The sequence below is a fragment of the Carcharhinus amblyrhynchos genome, chromosome 18 (assembly GCF_965287045.1).
Source record: "Carcharhinus amblyrhynchos chromosome 18, sCarAmb.v2.hapA, whole genome shotgun sequence".
In the NCBI taxonomy this organism is placed as follows: Eukaryota; Metazoa; Chordata; class Chondrichthyes; order Carcharhiniformes; family Carcharhinidae; genus Carcharhinus; species Carcharhinus amblyrhynchos.
Genome location: NC_137341.1, coordinates 33,282,574 through 33,302,620, shown reverse-complemented (window position 1 = coordinate 33,302,620; position 20,047 = coordinate 33,282,574). Strand labels below are relative to the sequence as shown.

General features: G+C 43.4%; 1 protein-coding gene across 1 annotated transcript in view; it reads right to left on the bottom strand.

Moving 5' to 3' along the window:
* Positions 1-20,047, bottom strand: part of coro7 (coronin 7) — a 111,709-nt gene that overhangs the window by 79,431 nt on the left and 12,231 nt on the right. Inside the window, exons 4-7 of the mRNA XM_080206723.1 lie at positions 16,664-16,734; positions 16,240-16,423; positions 12,889-12,965; positions 6,770-6,820 (exon numbers count right to left, since the gene is read on the bottom strand). Coding sequence (XP_080062849.1) covers positions 6,770-6,820; positions 12,889-12,965; positions 16,240-16,423; positions 16,664-16,734 — 383 coding nt within the window. The remainder of the gene's footprint in view (positions 1-6,769; positions 6,821-12,888; positions 12,966-16,239; positions 16,424-16,663; positions 16,735-20,047) is intronic.

Sequence of the window (20,047 nt, the reverse complement as noted above, 5' to 3'; positions counted from 1 at the left end):
AGTTCCCCAACAGGGAGAGAACAGTCTTGCCTGGAGACTGTTGAACGGTGTTCATTCATCCGTCGTTGTAGCGTCTGCATGGTCTCCCCAATGTACCATCTACGTGACACTACAACAAAGGATGAATGAACACTGCTCGACAATCACCAGGCAAGACTGTTCTCTTCCTGTTAGGGAATACTTCAGCGGTCATGGGCATTTGGCCTCTGATCTTCAGGTAAGTGTTCTCCAAGGCGGCCTTTACGAGACATGACAATGCAGAGTCGCTGAGCAGAGACTGATAGCCAAGTTCCGCACACGAGGACGGCCTCAACTGGATCTTGGATTCATGTCACACTATCTGTAAACCCCATAACCACTTGCCAGGGCTTGCAAAATCTCACTAATTGTCCTGTCTGGAGACAATTCACATCTCTTTAACCTGTGCTTAACACACTCTCCACTCACATTGTCTGTACCTTTAAGTCTTGATTACCTGTACAGACTCGCACTCCAACCATTATCTTGTAAATTGAGTTTGTCTCTTTATATGCCCTGTTTGTGAATAGAAGTCCCACTCAACTGACGAAGGGGCAGCACTCCGAAAGCTAGTGGATTTTGCTACCAAATAAACCTGTTGGATTTTAACCTGGTGTTGTGAGACTTCTTACTGTGTTTACCCCAGTCCATCACCAGCATCTCCACCACAAGATGAAATTTAATCCAGACAAACGCGAGGTGATGCATTTTGGTAGATCCAATTCAGGTGGGAGCTATAAAATAAATGGCAAAACCATCGGGAGCATAGACACAGATCTGATAGTACTGATCCACAGATCATTAAAAGTGGCAGCACAAGTGGAAAAGGTGGTGAAGGAAGCATATGGCATGCTTGCCTTCATCAGAGAGGGCAGAGTATAAAAGTTGGCAAATTATGCTAGTTATATAAAACATTGATTAGGCCACATTTGGAATACTGTGTCCAATTCTGGTCACCACACTACCAGAAGGATATGGAGGCTTTGGAGAGACTACAGAAACGGTTTACCAGGATGTTGCCTGGTATACAGGGTATCAGCTATGAGGTGAGATCAAATAAACTGGGATTGTTCTCCCTGGAAAGACAGAAGCTGAGGGGTGGCAACCTGATAGAAGTTTTTGAAATTATGAGAGATATAGATATGGTGAACAATTGGAAGTTTTTCCCCTTGGCAGAAATGACATTTAGAAAGGGGCACAAGTTCAAGATAAGAGGGGGGGGGGGGGAAATGTGTGGGGAAAGTTTTTTTTTTACACCAAGGGTGGTGGGGGCCTGGAATGCACAGCCAAGTGAGGTGGTTCAGGCAGTTACATTAGCCACAGTTAGGACTTATTTTGATAGACATATGAACAAACAGCAGATAGAGGGATATAAGCAGTTGGTGTAGATAGGTAAATGTGATCAGTGCAGGCTTGGAGAGCCAAAGGGCCTGTACCTGTGGTGTACTGGTCTTTGAAATAGTAACAGGTGCTTTGGGTAAAGAAGATGTACTGTACTTAGATTCTCAGAAAGCATCTGATAAGGTGCCTCAAAAATTATTGAGGAAAATAAATGCTCATAGTGTAGTGTGTAACATTGGCATGGATAGAAGATTAGCTCGCTAATAGGAAACAAAGTTGGCATAAATGGGTCATTTTCTGGTTGGCAGGATGTGACAAGTGGTGTGCCACAAGGATCAGTGTTCAGGCCTCAACTCTTTACAATGATTTGCATGGTAATTTGCTGATGACACAAATATGTAGGGAAATAAGTTGCAAAGAGGACATAAGGAGGCTAAGAAAATGATATAAATAGGTTAGGCCAGTGGGCAAATTTCTGGCAAATGGAGTATAATGTGAGAAAATGTGAAGTTGTGTATTTTGGCAGGACAAATAAAAAAGCATATTATGCAAACAGAGAGAGATTGCAGAGCTCTAAGATATAGAGGGATTGAATATCCATGCACATGAATCAATAAAGTTAGTATGCAGGTGCAGCAACTAATTAGCAAAGCTAATCAAATGTTATTGCTTATTGTTAGGATGACTAAATACAAGAGTATGAGATTATGCTACAATTATACAGGGCATTGGCAAGATCACAGTATTCTCTGGAATACTGTGGATGATATTGATCTTATTTAAGGAAAGATGTAAATGCATTGGAAGCAATTCAGAGAAGGTTTACTAGACTAATACCGGAATGGAATGGTGATCTTGAAGAACGGCTAGACAGATTAAGCTTATATCTGCTGGCTATAAGAGGTGACTTGATTGAAATATACAAGATCTGAGGAGACTTACAAGGTAAATGTGGAAAGGATGTTTCCTCTCCTGGGAGAATTTAGAACTAGAGGCCATTGTCTAAAAGAAAGCGGTCACCTCTTTAAGGCAGAGACAAGGAAACCCTCTCAGATTGAGAGGCTTTGGAATTCTCTTCCTCAAAAGGTGATTGGGATAGAGTCTTGAAATTTCTTTAAGGCAGAAGTAGATAATTGATAAGCAATGAGGTGAAAGGTTATCAAGCGTAGGCAGGAATGCAAAGTTGAGGTTAAAATGAAATCAGCCATGATCTCATTGAATGGCAGAACAGGCCTATTCTTGCTCCTAATTTACATGTTTTCAATCAAAATATTAGCAAGTAAAGGACTCTTTCTTTAGACATTTTCCAACTAACCCTGACTCTGAATGCATTGATTTAATAACTACACAAAGGGCTGTTTCATGCAGTTTTTTTTTCCAGTTTGACTGTGGTGTTCTGAAGAAGTTTACTTTAAACGAATACAGCAGAGATGGAAAAAATAAACTTTGGATAAATGCCTGCCTGTGTGTGACAACTACCTGCTGAACTCCCACTTCACTCAATATCTGCCATTATCCACACAATTTTTTTAAAAATTACATAAAACAACCTTTGTGGTGGGGTTGGGCCCCTCTAATAGGCCTGGATTCTGTCAACCTCAGCATCCGGAAATCAGTGCTCAACTTTAGGTAGCTTGACTCTTACGATTCTTATAAACATATTGACAGGCAGGGGAAGAGACTCTGGTTACACCTCCCTCTCCCTGTCTGTCTGTCTCCTCTCCACAGAGGAGAAAAGCCAGGGCTCGTAAAGGAAAGATAACTCTGGAAGCTTCACTTCTGGCCACATCAGGTGATTGAAACCAGTTCAGGAGACAGCAAGGTTCTGTGCAAGGCAAAGTGGGAGAGAGTCCCAGATTCTGACAATGTCAGCAGCTCTGCTGAGGTGGGAATTCTGGCCATCTTTGAGCTCAATATAAGCTACCTCACTCTACCTTGCTGCAACCTCCACTCACAAGATTTGGTGGAATCTGGGGTACCCAAGATGACTGAAGCAGTTAAAAGGGTGAGACAGATCACAAACCCACAAACGCATGGGAGCATCAATTCAGAGGTTGCAGAGACTGAATCTGAGTGAGAGAGATGTGGCAGACCTCTATGGAATGTTCTAATTGTACAAATTACAATTAAGGCCTAATTTAACTACTAAGGGACTGAAGTAACGACATTATAAGAACGTCCTGGGGTAGGGGCTCCAGCACAGCCAAAATGATGATGATTGTTTATATAGGGAGCTCTTATATCCAGCACTGCCCAAAATACCATACATTCCAAGGCTAGCCAAGCCTGTTTCCCTCAGTGATTTCCATGACAACGCTTCCGGGCCCAGGAGTGAGCACTGTGCAATGTCAGCCCAGAATCAGGGCTGCACAGAGAGCTCTTGCAAGGGCTTGGCCAATATAATGAGAAAAAAAAATCAGATTTACATGCTATTAACCCATGGGGCCTCTTCCAACATTCAGAGCAGATAATCAGGTTTAGTTTACACAGAGGCTGCTGCCAAAGGTAAACATTCAGACATCTGGTAAAACTCTGCACTGCAGTAAACTTTACCTCAAGATTTATCATCCGCTATGTGATCATAACAACCCCAGCCACATTCCTCACTCAGCACCTGACCTTATTCAGGTAAACCCCAAATGCAAATTCACAGCCCCTCCCCCTCGCCCCTGCTCCCCCCCACCTTCCCCCCAACCCCCACTCCCGACAGCAAAATCACCCACTCCCTCGCATCCAATGATGCAAACACAATGCAACATACCCAAATCTGGAAAAGGCCATTCAGCCACTCAAACTAGCTCCACCATTCAATCAGATCCGGGGGGGGGTGCGGGCGGGCGGCGGAGGACGGCCAGAGGGAGCGGGGGGAGGGGGGAGGCCAGAGGGAGGAAAGGAGGATGGAGAAGCCGGGGGGGGGGGGGGGGGGGGTTCATATTCAGCTCTTGGATTGAAGTGTGACTCACTTCAGTGATGTGGTTTAGTTCCTTGTGCCCAATAGATCTATATCCCTTTCCAACCATAAAACTAACAACCAAAATCTAACAGAGGACCCCTTATCATGAGAACTGGAAGATCGGGACCTTTCCAAAAGGTTCATGCCTCGAATCTGTGACTGTGGGAAGTTCTCATGAGAAGAGCGAGCAGCGTTCAGTCTTTAACGGCAGGAGGGAGGAGGTCATCGGCATTCAGTGAATGGAACTCAGCCGTGAGTCCTAATACAAGCCAGGTGTTTGGCACAGGAACACATCTTCACAAACCACTGCCTGGGAGAGGAAAAGGAGATGGAAGGGGGTGGGGAGGACAGGGGAGACTTACGATGCAATTTTCTAATTATTACAACATATCCACTGGGCCCCTGGAAGAACACAAGGCCATTCATATTACTGACATACAACAAACTGCAGAATCTGTATTTCAAACAGCTCAGTTACCCACAGCCCTGGTACACAGCGGTGTAGGACATGCAGAGATCTTGTTGGCTTAAATTGTGCTGCGTGGACTTAGTCAGAGCGAGCCCCACCTTGTGATTGCGTGGCAGCTGCTTCAACCCTTTCATCTCTGGGTCAGTGCCAAAAATCAGCATTTCCCACTAGCAATAGAAACCAATCAAGCCTTCAGCGCCCCAGATTGGGTGGGGGGGGCGGGGGGGGGGGGTGTTAGGAGGGAAGACATCCACATTCCTTGATACTCTAACAAAAATAATTTTGAGGGACCTTTACTCTCCATCAAGCCCATGCTACACCTGTCTTCGGAATGTCTGAAGGGACAATGTCAACTGACCTTTACTCTGTATCTAGCAGTATTGTACCTACCATGTGTTTAATGGCCATGATGTGGAGATGCTGGCATTGGACTGGGGTAGCCACAGTAAGAACTCTCACAACAACAGGTTAAAGTCCAACAGGTTTTTTTTGACAGCACAAGCTTTCAGAGAGCTGCTCCTTCAAGAGGTGAGTGAGGACTTGTGTTCACAAACAGGGCATATACACGCACAAACTCAATTTACAAGATAATGGTTGGAATGCGAGTCTTTACAGGTAATCAAGTCTTAAAGGTACAGACAACAGGAGTGGAGAGAGGGCCAAGCATAACTTGAGACTTCTTACTGTGTTGATGGATCAACAGATTATGCCATATTTAACCAGTTTTGAGCAATACTCATGGTGCTCTGTTAATAATGGATTATGGTTGGCATCGCTAATAATTCCCAACTCTGTGAATTCAAAATTCACCCAATTTGTGAAGCATGAAGGTTGTGGCACAGTGATTGACAAAAAATAGTGTCATAGTTTCACGTTCTTTTGATCCCTCACTACTCAATCCATTCACACACAATGGAAAAAAAATGAGGATATCTTTATTCATTAATGGGAAGTGGACCTGGCCAGCAAGACCAGCATTTACTACTCATCCCAAACCACCCAGGAGATGGTAGTGGTTGAGTCATCTGCAGTCCAGCTGATGTAGGTACATCCACAATGCTGCTTGGATTCAGGATTTTGACCTAGCGACAGTGAAGAAATGACAATATTTTTCCAAGATATGGCTAGGATAGAAAATTGCAGTTGGAGGAGATCACATGTTCCTGCTACCCCTGTTCACCAAGATGGTAGAGGTTGCAAGTTTGGAAGGTGCTGTCAAAAGGAACTCTCATAAGTTGTTGCAATGCATGCATTTTTTTTTAATTCATTCATGGGACATGGATGTCACTGACTGGCCAGCATTTATTGCCCACCCTAATTGCCTGAGGGCAGTTGACAGTCAACCACATTTCTATGGCTCTGGAGTCACATGGGCCAGACCAGGTAAGGGTGGCTGATTTCCTTCCCTAAAGGATATTAGTGAACCAGACGTTTTATTCCAACAATCAACAATGGTTTCATGGTCATCAGTAGATTCTCAATTCCAGATTTTGTCTTATTGAAATTAAGTTCCAACGTCATCCATGAGATTTGAACATTGGCTGAGTTTCTGGATTAATAACCTAGTGATTATACCACTCGGCTATCGCCTCCTCCGTGTATCTATATCACTGTGCTTCAGTGGTGGTGGTGGGAGAGGGGTGGAGGGGAAGGGGTGGATTGAAGCCAAACTTTGAACTGCTGTACTGACCTCTGCTAAAATAATGACTGCACACATGCAGTGATCACCATGACCTTCCCAAGATTTCCCCATTCATTAACATTCAGTCTGTACCATCTATACAGTTTAAGCTTTCACACCATGGTTCCACTACATGCTGTTCAAGGGTCCCAGTATTATTAGGCTCTGCAACATTTGCCACTCTTCAGTCCAGTGTCAAAAACCAAGATTCCACAACATTTCCCTGCTCCCCCCCCCCCCCCCCAACCACCACCACCCCACACACACACACACACAGAAGAACCAGGTCAGAGGAAGTGAAGATTACCTGCACAGCTGAGCACGTGGCTCTTGGGTCGTAAACTCGCAGCTTCTTATCCTAATAAACAAGGAAACATCATTACAATTAAAAAAGTTGGGTTTGTCCACATTTTGAGCAAGAGACATTGTTTAACATCAATAGCAACAAACAAAAGACCCACAAATAGACCACTTGGTTCAGGTAATCACATACATTCAGAGATTGGGCAACATTTATCAGATACAAGTTTTTAAAAATGTATTCACGAGACGTATGCATCATTGGCTAGGCCAGCATTAATTACCCATGCCTAATTGCCCTCGAGAATGTAGTGGTTGGTTGCTTTCTTGAACAGTTGCAGTCCAGAGTCTGTGAGGTGGGTAGAGAGAGCAAGAGAGTTCAGGTGGGAAAGTGGCCATAGTGAGAGACACGGCAGGGGGGGGACAGGCAGGCAGATGGATGCGGGGGAAGGGGCAGGAGACAGGGACACACACACACACACCCACCCCTCTTTCTGTGTGTGTGTGTGTGTGTGTGTGTGTGTGTGTGTGTGTGTAAGAGAAAGAGTGCCTGTGCGTGTAGGGTGGTGGTGGGGAGGTGGGGTGATATGAAGAGAAGAGGGGTGAGGTGGAACAAGGGAGGCAGATGGAGAGGAGGACATGGACCGCAGAAAGAGGGAGTGTGAGGGGGAGGCAGACCCAGAGGGATGGTTGTGAAGGGGTACAGTGAGAGAGGAAGCTGTGTTAGATCCCAAATATGGGGAACAGACGCCACCCACTGGTCAGGATTAGCTACGGCCCAACTCAATACTTTGAAGCAGTTCACTGTGCCTTGCTTCACTTGTCAAATGGAAGGATCTCACCCTGTAAAATTATTGTTCTCTTAAATAAGTGACACTATAAAAGTGTCCAGAACCAATCATACAAAAAAATCTATTCAAGCTTTACAGACAAAGATTTTTGTAGTGCGGGGAGGCCTTGAATCACAAGGGTGATTTATTAAAGCAAAGAAACTATTTACAAACAAGCTCAAAACATACAGGTCGCGTTCCACCAAGTCCCAGGTTCACACTGGAGGGTTTCTCCAATTAATGCCCAACAGGGGGATGGTCAGTGCATGTCCTCCTGATAGACTCCAAGAATGTTATGTGAACCACAAACTCCCAGACCATGCTATCACATCCTTTCTCCCTTTATTTATTTTACAATAATACAAACAAAACTCTTATAGACAGATATATACAGTCAAAATTAAATTTACAAAGAGGGACCATTTGTTAAAGTTCACCAAGTCAGTCACTCTGGGGAACTCTGGACTCTTGTGGAGCAGTGCAACTCCACAACCAGGCTCTCTGACTGGGGATAACAGACTCTTAATAATGGTAGGTGGGTCAAGAGACTGCGACATTGAACTCGGGCTGATGCTCCCTTTCTCTGTCTCCTCTGATCGCCAAGATTCTTCCTGAGAATGCTAGGTTCTCCTAACACCAATTCAGTGGTTGACACATTGGACTCTATTACCGAGTCCTGAATTTGGGAAAAATGAGGTCAAAGTGTGTTCTCAAGCACAGCCACTAACAATTCAGCTGGCATAACCTCTGCAGTAGCATGGAGGGTGATATACAGAAGTGGGAAATAGACTAACTTTAGTGGTTTGTTGGATCGTTTCCTCATTGATGCTTTGAAAGTTTGCAATACCCTTTAGGCCAAACCATTGGAAGCAGGGAGGGCCACAAGCCACCCCACCCCCAGCAGGGTGGGGTGCAAGGCCCACCCCCCCACCTCAGAGCAGGGTGGACCGCGAGGTGTCCCCCCCCACCGGGGCAGGGCAGGGATCCCAAAGGCCCACCCTCCCATGGCAGGGCAGGGATCCTGCAGGACTTAACCCCCAAGGCGGGATCCCCGAAGCCCCCAACCCCCAGGGCAGGGCAGGGCATTGGATGCTGTTCATTCTGATAAAGTGTGGAAGGTCTTCAGCTGTAAAAGCTGTGCCAGTGTCAGAAACATATGATGTGAGTTGTGAAAATTTGGCACAGCTTGGCTGACAAGATCTTGGAACGCATGATTTTCACATCAAGCCACTCTGAGTGGGATCCAACCAGCTCAAAAACATCATCCCCGTGAAAGGGCCAGAAAAATCAAAATGGAGCCTCAACCAAGAGTGACCAGGGCCCCCTCAGGCATGCAAATAAGACCATAAAACATAGGAGCAGAAGTGTACAGCTATAAGCAGCTAACAGTAAGGTCCATCTTTGTACTCAGGCAAATATGCTGGTTTATCTTTGCAGAATAGCGCTAACAGCAGCTTACGGTCCAGGATGATGATGATATGGCAGCCACGCACATATTGATGAAATTTCTTGACAGTGAATTTAACTATTAGACTCTCCTTATCAATCTCTGAATACCTCCTTTCAGCATTAGACAAGATCCTAGAAGCAAAAGTGACAGCCTGTTTCACACCATCATATGGAAAGTATGGCTCCACGCCACAAGGTGATGCATCATATGTCACAATGACATGCTTGCCTGGGTTAGGATGCATAAATAAGATAGAGGATTGTAGGGCTGTTTTTTACTTGGTCAAAGGCTTTCATCAGAATCCTCCTCTTGCCAACAATGATTGTTTTGTTTTAGAAGTCAGTGTAAGAGTGCCAAAATGGTCGACAATTTGGGTAAAAAAAAAGGCAATAATCGCTGACCATTCCTACGGAGGACTTCAACTCTTACACTCGGTGCTGGCAACACTTCTATTGCCTTGACTTTTTTCTCTAGTGAATGCAATTGTTTTACATCAACTCAGAATCCTAAATCCTTCAATCAGCCTGAAAAGTACATTTTTCTCTTTTCAAGCAGACATCAGCTTCTTTGAATCTTTTGAGGACTTCCTCTAAATTGGCATTAAGCTCGTTGGGTGACAGCCCTGTCATTAAGACATCATCCAGATACATAACTACTCTGGGGATCCCTTGCAGAGGACTTTCCATGGTGTGCTGAAAGATAACCCAAGCAGATGAAATACCAAGAGGTAACTTTATGTATTGGAATAAGCCTTTGTGTGCATTAATGGTGACAAATTTCCTGGAATTACTTGAACTCTTTGCGGTTAGTTATAGTCGCCACAAATCTTCTCTGTGGACTGGTTTGAGAGACGTTGCAGACTTCTCTGCAAATACTTGTGGGTTTGTTACATTACTGTGGCTGTATCAACCTCCATAGTTAATGGTTAAGGAGCATCCATAAGGGCGATTTCGTTGGGAGGGAGGAGGGGGATGTCTTATTTAACTTCACCAACGTTGACAGTATGAACTTCGGACTTCTCTTCGAATATTCCTCAACCTTATTCATTGGAGTCCTTGTTTTCTTCTCTGGAAACTAGGTGCCTTCTGTCTGACTGTTTGTACGTGGCTCTTCCGATTACATCTGAAACAAATGAACTTTTTAACATTTGGGTCTGTCCTGAGGATGGTCTCCCCCACAACAATAATACTTGTCAAACCGTTGTGACCGATGATTTCTCTTTCTTCTCTCAGGCTCCGCTGGGTCCTCATAACTGGTATTCCAAGTAGCTGCCATTTCCTGACAAATTTTGTACAGCTCGCCCTATATGCTTTTTAGTTCAAAGGCACTTTGTTCTGCACTCTTGGTTATCTGAGACAATTCAGTCATTTTATCCAGAGAAATTGTTGTTTCTACAAGCTGCTTCTTTTGGATGTTCAAACTGTTGATACAATGTACAAAACGATTCGGCATCTTATCATTCATGGATGGACCAAACTCTCAGTGTTCGGCCAATTGGCGAAGCCTGGCAATAAAAGCAGAAACTACCTCCCTGGGTCCCTAACAGCTGAGCAAAATTTATATTGCTGCATAATGATGGAGGGTTGGGGATTGTAGTAGTCCCTTACTACTGTGACTAATCGGTCAAAGAATTTTGTATCCAGTGCCTCTGGAGATGTAAGACTTCTTATGAGATTACATGTTTGAGGGACAGAATATATTTCGTTGGCAGCAAAAAGTATCAAAATCTTTCAATGTACTGACCCCAACTTTTAACCTGCAGATTGGATGGATCGACTTTCCCAAACAGCAGCATAGCTGCTTGACTCAAGTTGGCACGACAACAACTTTTTAATCTTCCTTGCAGGTTTTTCAGGGACTATTTCTCCCTCCCCCCACTTTAGCAACCGTAGGCAGATTTATTCTCAACACCAATACCATAGCATGAGGTTTCACGATGAGGAAGCCTTGAAACACAACAGTTATTTACTGAAGGAAAGATAAACTATATGCAAACAAGCTCAAAACAGATACCGGTTGAGTTCAATTGACTCCCAGGCTCACACTGAAGGTTGTCTCCTACAGAGGACTGCACCCGAACACCCAATAGGTGACAGTTTGAGCACTTCCTCCTAATAGACCCTGAAAGAGCCATATGACCTCCCCAATAACAGGGTCACACTACCACATGTACAGAAAAGAAAATGCTTCCAATTCACAATCCATTTGGACAGAATGACTGATAGCCCCTGGCTACATTTCTCAACTGCAAAACATCTTCTTAAGCCCATTTCCCTCTTTTTTCCATGCAAGGATAACAGTAGAAAAGTGTGCAAAAGGCAATAAGAAAAACGTACTCGGAATACAAACAGGACTAAAAGCTGAGAAGTTCCCTGAACCTGACTGTCTGCATCATAATGTATTAAAATAAGTTACTGCAGAAAGAGATGTGGATGTATTGGTTGCAATCTTCCAAAATTCTTTGGATTCTGGAATGGTCCAAGCAGATTGCAAAACCACAAATGAGACACCCATATTCAAGAAGGAAGGCAGAAAACATGAAACAATAGGCCAATTAGTCTGACAACTGTTATATCAAAATGCCGGAATCCATTATTAAGTCATATTTAGTAGTCGCTTAGGAAATCATATTACAATCCATCAAGGCAGTCAACGCGGTTTTTGTGAAAACAAATAGTATTTGACAAATTTATTAGAGTTCTTTGAGGATTTAACAAGCAGAGTCAGTAAAAGGGAACGTTTAATGTAATGTTTTTAGAATTCCAAAAGACAATGAACATGGTGCCAGAAGACAGCAAGTCAGGATAAATGGGTTCTTTTCAGATTGGCAAACTGTAAATAATAGGCTGCTGCAGAGATCAGTGGTGGGTCTCAACTATTTACAATCTATATTAGTGACCTGGCTGAAGAGATCTATAGCCAAATCTGCTGACAATAAAAGATAGATAGGAAGTCAAATTGTGGGTGAGGAGTCAGCAAACAAAGGTTAAATGAGTGGGCATTTTTAAAAATTAATTCACGGGACATGGCGTCACTGGCTGACCAGCATTTATTGCCCATCTCTATTTGCCCTTGGAGAGCAGTTGAGAGTCAACCACATTGCTGTGGCTCTGGAGTTACAAGTAGGCCAGATCGGGTAAGGATGGTAGATTTGCTTCCCTAAAGGACATTAGTCCTTAGGGAACTAGATCGACAATGGTTTCATCGTCATCAGTAGATTCTTAATTCCAGATTTTTTTTATTGAGTTCAAATTCCACCATCTGCTGAGGCGGGATTTGAATTCAGGTGCCCATAACATTAGCTGAGTTTCTGGATTAATAGTCTGGCGATAATACCACGAGGCCATCACCTATAATGATAGAGTATAACATGGGGAAACATGAAGTTATCTACGTGGTTGGGAAAAATAGAAAAGCAGATTATTATTTAAATGGAGTGAGACTACAGAATATTGCAGTACAAAAAGATGAGTACACTCGTACACAAATCACAAAAAGGTGGTTCCAAGTACAGCAGCAATTAGGAAGACTGGGTCCAGTTTGATTGAAGGAAGCTTTATTTATTTGGCTGCAATTGGAAGTGTTTGATGGAATAGTGAGCATATTCTGTCCTCAAGCATCAAGGCCATTTAACTACTCTGATGTGGCAAAGTAACCATGAGGAAAGACCCTTGGCATTTCCTTCAGCAACTAACTCGAGATACAAAGTTCCTGCAGAGCTCTGCAACTCCAGAAATTTTTAGCAAGTGACACAAGTATCAGTGGGCCATGATATTTAGCCCAGGTCCATTGGACAATATTGGACCATCTCTGCCTCGCTCTGCCCCTCTGATCAGTGACAATTACCTTACTCGATGAGCCTAGAAGGCAGCCATCTTTCTTCCAAGTCAAGCTCTGGATTTGGTCCCCATGGTCTTCAAGAGCTAGGAGTAAAAACAATATGCAGTGAGGGTTTCATACCTTCTTAAACCAATCTTACCAGTGTGATACAGAATGTCTTTCTGAAATTTGATCTGTAAAACCCATTAGAAAAGAAATCTCTGTCCATGCTTGGTCTGGACTATAGCAATGCAGTTGCCTCTTAAACGTCCTCCAAAATAGCCAAGCAAGCCACTCAGTTGTTTCACACTGCTGAAAATCTCAAAGGAATGAAACCAGACTGACTGTCCGCCATCAATCTAGGTACCGGAAATGACAACGGCTAATTGTTGACCCTGCAAAGAGCTCCTTACTAACATCTGTCTCGCAGACTAGACAAGCAACAACCTGACAAAGTCAAATTCACAAAAATCACACCTTACGACAATGCCTCTGACACCACCACCCCCCAGCAAGTCCTGTCCCAACAGCACAACAGGCACAGCAGAGGTGACGGCACAGTAGTATGCTGTCATGAAGAAGTTGCCCTGAAGGAGAAGCACAGAAAATGGCAAGGGCACAAAAATCCTCAGGTGGGAAACTTCAATGCCCATCACTAACAGTAGCTCAGTAGCACCACTGCTGACCGAGCAAGTTGAGTCCTAAAGAATGTAGTTCTAGACTGATCCCTGGGCTTGCTGGTAATGGTAGAGTGGGGTGAAGATTGTTGCAAATCCTTCAATGTTACCTTTTGCACTGATGTGGTAGGCTCCTCCATCATTGAGGATTGGGGTATTTGTGGAGCCTTTTCATTCAGTGAGTTGTTTAATTGTCCTCCACCATTCAGGGCTGGATGTGGCAGGACTGCATAGCTTGGATCTGATTGTTAGTTGTTGAATTGCTTAGATTTGTCTATCACTTGTTGCTATTGCTGTTTAGCATGTACGTAGTCCAGTGTTTTAGCTTCACTAGGTTGATCATTCATTTTTAGGTATGCCTGATGCTGCTCATGGCATGTGTCAGAGATCCTAGGTACCAGCAAACTTAGGCACTCTTGGTGGACTTGGGTACAAACAGCCAGAAATGTTGAGTGGATGATCCATCTCAGTCTCCTCCAGAGATCCCTGGCATCACAGATGCCAGTCTTTAGCTGATTTGATTTACTCCACATACCAGGAAACAGCTGAAGGCACTGGATACTGCAAAAGCTTTGGGCCCTGACAATATTACAGCAATAGTACTGAAGACTTATGCTCCAGAACTTGCTGCATCCTGAGCCAAGCTGTTCCAATACAGCTATAACACTGGCATCTCCCCAACAATGTGGAAAATTATCTCGGTATGCCCTGGACACAAACAACAGGACAAATCAAATCCAGCCAACTACCACCCCATCAGTCTAATTTTGACCATGTGATGAAAAAGGTCATCAACAATGCTATCATTTGGCAATAGCTCAGCAACAACCTGCTCACTGACACACACAGTCTGTTGAGTTTCACCAAATCCACTCAGCTTCTGACCTCATTACAGCCTTGGTTCAAACATGGATAAGCGCTGAACTCCAGAGATGAGTTGAGAGTTACTGCCCTTGTCCAAGTGTGGCATCAAGGAACACTAGCAAATCTGGAGTCAGTGGGAATAGGGGGAAAATTCTCCACTAGAATCATAACTAGCACAATGGAAGATGGCTATGATTGTTGGAAGCAAGTCACCTCAGTTCCAGGATATCATTGGAGGAATTTCTCACGGTTATAACCTAGGTTCAACCATCTTCAGTTACTTCATCAATGGTCTTTCTACCATCATAAAGGTAAGACATGGAAGTGTTTGCTGATGACTACACAATGTTCCATTTGTAGCTCTTCAGATACTTAAGCAGTCCATATCCAACTGCAGTAAGACCTGGACAATATCTAGGCTTGGGCTGACAAGTGGCAAGCAACATTCACATTACACAAGTGCCAGGCAATGACCATCTCCAACAAGACAGAATCCAACCATCACGTTTGAAATTTAATGGCATTACCATCACTGAAACCACCACTATCAAAATCCTGGGGGTTACTATTGACCAGAAACAGAACGTGACATATGGATACTGTGGCTACAAGAGCAAAGGCTAGGAATACTGTAGTGAGTAATTCACCTCCTGACTCTCCAAAGTCTGTCCATTATCTACAAGCCAGATTTACAATCTGGCTTGTAGACTTGCCAAAGTCTGTCCATTATCTACACCACCAACTGACGTTCCCCTCCAAGCCACTCACCATTCTGACATAGAAATATATTGCTGCTCCTTCACTCACTGGATCAAAATACTGGAACTCCCTCCCTAACAGCACTGTGGGTGTAACTACAGTACACATTTCAAGTAAGCAGTTCACTATCTCCTTCTCAAGGGCAATTAAGGGTCAGAAATAAATGTTAGGCTGGCCAACAAGCCCCAGATTACTTGAAATCACTTTTTAAAAATGGCTTTATGACTTGGCAGGATTCAGTGACTGATATAGACAGAGAGTGACAGCTGCAGCCCCAATGGAAAATCAGCAGACCTGGGCGGGTGGACAGCAGCTCTGCCAATCCCAGAAGCTGAATTTTAAAAAGCTAAGAAATGCAAATACCAGGCGGAAGAGGGGGAGAGAGCATAAAAACCCAATGCACTTAACCCCGGGGTGAAGTGAGAAGGGTAGCCAGGTAAGCTGTACATCACGATCCGGAAGCAGAGGCTGGATCTGGGAGCAGAGATAAAGAGAAACAAAATAGCTGTTGCTGCTTCAGTTATTTTAAAAGGAGGAGATTGACTAGTGCCGGCCATACAACGCACAGGGCTGTTACTGTGGGTTCGGATGAACTTGGTACGGGAGGATCCACACCATTAAGACTGTCAAGAGCAAGGCTGAGGGGGTTCTACAGAAGTACACTATTTTGGGCTAGTTCATACCTATGAAACTTGGGTTGGCTGGGAGCCGCTGTCATCAGACTAGGACCGCTGGCTAAATCCTTGAAATAAAGGAGCTGCAGTGGTCTACCTGACAAAGTTCAAAGCTTCGAAGACTTTGTAGTTCACGTTAGTGTTATATAAATTTCGCGGACTGCCAAGTAAATTTGAAAGATCTATCTTTGTTGTATCTGCTATTTAATATCTAAGTTTAGGCTATATTGACTGTAATTTGCTTGTTAATTCATGTCAATTTTGATCTAATTGTTAAAAAGTAAAAGTTACAAAAAAGTAAAATCTGTCTGGGGTGTGTGTGGGGGTGTGTGTGTGTTTGCAACAAAAGGCACTACATAAATACCACAGCATCTGTATGCTATCAGAACATTGTCAAATCTCACCTGCCAGGGCTTTCTGTTGAGTCAGGTCCCATATTTTGGCTGTATTCCCAGCTCCGCTTGCTAATACTCCATCTGCCGAAGGATGAAACAACACGCATTCCACCCTCACAGCTTCTGGTCCCAGAGTTACGTTCTGTGCAGATGATACCTGCTCAACAGCATCGGGTAATCGCCACAGCTTCACCTGACCATCAGAAACATTCAGCCTTAAACATAAGGACTTTGTTCCATCTTTCAGCCAATGCATTGAATATTTCTGGTTCCCAGGACAAAGCAAACCCAGAAGTAACGTACAGGGCCATGCAATCCCCACCCACTGTTTCAAGTAGGAATCCCTCAGGTCATTACACGGAGCACCTAATTTCCTCCCAATGGAATAACTTCCCCTCCCGTAAGGGATGTTTCACCAAGAATGGCGTCTTACCATCACATCAGCTGAACATGTTGCCAGCAACCCATCATCAAACGGGGAGAAATCAAAATCAGTCACCAGATCTGTAAAAGAGGAAACAGTCGGTGCCAACACTTCATATCTCATTATGTAGGGTACAGTAACCCAGTAGTTGTGTTACTGGACTAATAATCCAACGGCCTGGAACAATGATCCAGAAACAGGAGTTCAAATCCCACCACAGTAGATTAAGAATTTATATTCAGCAAACTTAATTAAATCTAGAATAAGAAGCTTATCCTGATGATCATGAAATTACCAGATTGTTACAAAACCCCCTTTGGCTCACTCAGGGAAAGAATTCTCCAGTTTTTATCCAGTCTGGCCAACATGTGATTCCAAACACACAGCAATGTTGGAATGGCCTTGCAAGTGAAGCTACTGTATTCAAGTAGCTCACCACCACCATTAGAAGGTTAATTAGGAATGGGTAATAAATGCTGACCGTGCCAGCAATGCTCATATCCTCTGAATGAATTAAAAATCAGGGTCAACAGTTCACATTTCACCAGCTCAATCAGCAAAGATGGGCGGTTTCCCTTAGCTGAAGAGTCTAAAACTGCAGACGTGGTCTCAGATTAGGGGACAATCAAGAGAGGGAGAAATTCATTGAGGTTGTGAATCTTTGGAATTCTCTATCTAGGGGAGCTGTGAATTCTTGAATCATCGTATATAATCTAGACTGAGTGTGATAGTTTTCCGGACACAAAAGATGTTGGGATTGATTGGGAAAGTGGAGCCAAAATCAAAAATTAGAAATGATTTTATGGAATGCCAAAGCAGGCTTGAGGGCCAATTGGCCTAATCTAATTCTTATTTCTGTTCTTATATGATTCACTGCCAACACTCCATATTTAGCAACAGAGGCCATTTGGCCACTTGATCCTGTTCCAACATTTAATGAAACTATGGTTTATCTGAAACCTTACTCCACATGCCTGCTCTTTACTGATATCCTTAAAACCTTTGATTAATACGAATCTCAGATTTAAAATGAGCAAATGATGGCACACAGTAGTGTGCCTACCTATGCCACACTGTATTAACTTAAGGTTATTCCAATTCTCCTTCTCTTTTTGAGGCTTTTCCCTGTCTGGTAGAGCTACAAGGCTGAAAAATAAATATTTTAGAATTTCCATCTCGTTGAGGTGGCTTCAGGCCAATCCACATCCAAAAACGTGCTCTGAAAACTCAACTCGCATTTGTATAGTTGTTACAAATTTCACCACTTTTTCCAGTTTTTCATCATTCAGGAAGTGCCCTACTGTATCTTTTTTTAGCTCCAAAGTGGAGGACCTCATTTCACATTGAAATCCATTTGCCACAGTTTTTGCCCACTCAGTTAATCTCTGTAATGTTATTCTTCCACCTACAAGACTGTCTACTTTTGTCTCATCAGAAAATTTGGATAGGTGGTTTTAATCCATCTTAAGTTGTTAATAAATATGGTGAATAGTTAGGACCCCAGCACAGATCCTTGCGGTGTACCACTAGCCACATTCTGCTAATTGCAATACCTGTCCATTACTCCTATTCTCTCTGCCACTTGCTACTCAGCCAATTTCCTAACAAAATCAGTAATTTATCTTCAATCCATGAGGTGCAACAATCTTTAAAGAGGAGCATTAGCAAATGCCTCCTGAAAGTCCATATCAATAATATATATATCTATAACGTCTTCTGTCCACAGGTTTAGGGCAGCACATTGGCACAGTGGTTAACACTGCTTGCCTCTCATTGCTAGAGACCCAGATTCAATTCCGGCCTTGGGTTACTGTGTGTGGAGTTTGCACATTATCCCCATGTCTGCATGGATTTCCTCCAGGTTCTCTGGTTTCCTCCATCAGTCCAAAGATGTGTGAGTTAGGTTGATTAGCCATGTTAAATTAACCCTAGTGTCAGGGGGATTAGCAAGGTAAATATGACGGGGTTATAGGAATAGGGTCTGGGTGGTATTGTGGTCGGTGCAGACTCGATGGGCCAAATGGCCTCCTTCTGCACTGTAGGGATTCTATGAGTCACTATATCAAAATATTCAATCAGATTTGTCAGGAACAATCTATCCATGACAAACCCATGTTAGTTGCCTCTGATCAGTTGAATGTTTTCTGTGTGTTCAGTCACTATCCTTAATTATAAATTCTTAATATTTTTCCAACTGATGTTAGGCCAGCTAGACTATAATATCCTGGTTGCTTTCTCTCATTTTTCTTAAATACTGCAGTGACACATGCAATCTTCTGATCTACGGATTACATCTGATCAACATCAGTCAATGCAGATAGTCCATACCCCATGACCACCAGCTTTCTTCATTCCACGTCTAGGTCAGTCATGGTTAATTGATTTTTTGAATTGAGATCTTTTTCAGTACTCAGCAGAAATATGTTCCGATGGTAAAGAAGGACTGTAGGAGAAGGGATAACCAGCCGTGGTTATCGAAGGAAATAAAGGAGAGTATTAAATTAAAAGCCGATGCATTCAGAGTGGCTAAAAATAGTGGGCGATTAGAAGATTGGGAAAGATTTAAAAATCAACAAAGAACGACTAAGAAGGTGATAAAGAAAGGAAAGATAGACTATGAAGCTAAACTAGCACTAAATATAAAAAATGACAGTAAAAGTTTTTACAAATATATAAAAAAGGGGAGGCTGGCTACAGTGAATGTTGGACCCTTGGAGGATGAGAGGGGGGATTTAGCGGTGGGCGATGAGGAAATGGCTGAGGCTTTAAACAAGTTTTTTGCCTCAGTCTTCACAAAGGAGGACACGAATAGTTTGCCGGTTATTAAAGATAGAAGGATGGTAGGAGTTGAGGGCCTAAATGCAATTACTGTCACTAGAGAGGTAGTGCTTGATAGACTAATGGGACTGAAGGTGGACAAGTCCCCAGGACCGGATGGAATGCATCCCAGGGTTCTGAAAGAAATGGCAGAGGTGATAGCGGATGCCTTAGTAATTATTTATCAAAATTCTCTGGGGAAGTGCCGGAAGATTGGAAAACGGCTAACGTTACGCCGCTGTTTAAAAAAGGTAGCAGACAAAAGGCAGGGAATTATAGGCCAGTTAGTTTAACGTCTGTAGTTGGAAGAATGCTAGAATCCGTCATCAAAAGAAGAAATAGCGAGGCACCTAGAAAAGAATGGTTTGATCGAGCAGAAGCAGCACGGATTCGTTAAGGGGAAGTCGTGTTTGACGAATTTATTGGATTTCTATGAGGATGTGACTAGTGCGGCAGACAGAGGGGAACCGGTGGATGTGGTGTTTTTAGATTTTCAAAAGGCGTTTGATACGGTGCCTCATAAAAGGTTGCTACAGAAGGTTAAGGTGCACAGACTTGGGGGTAAGGTGTTAGCGT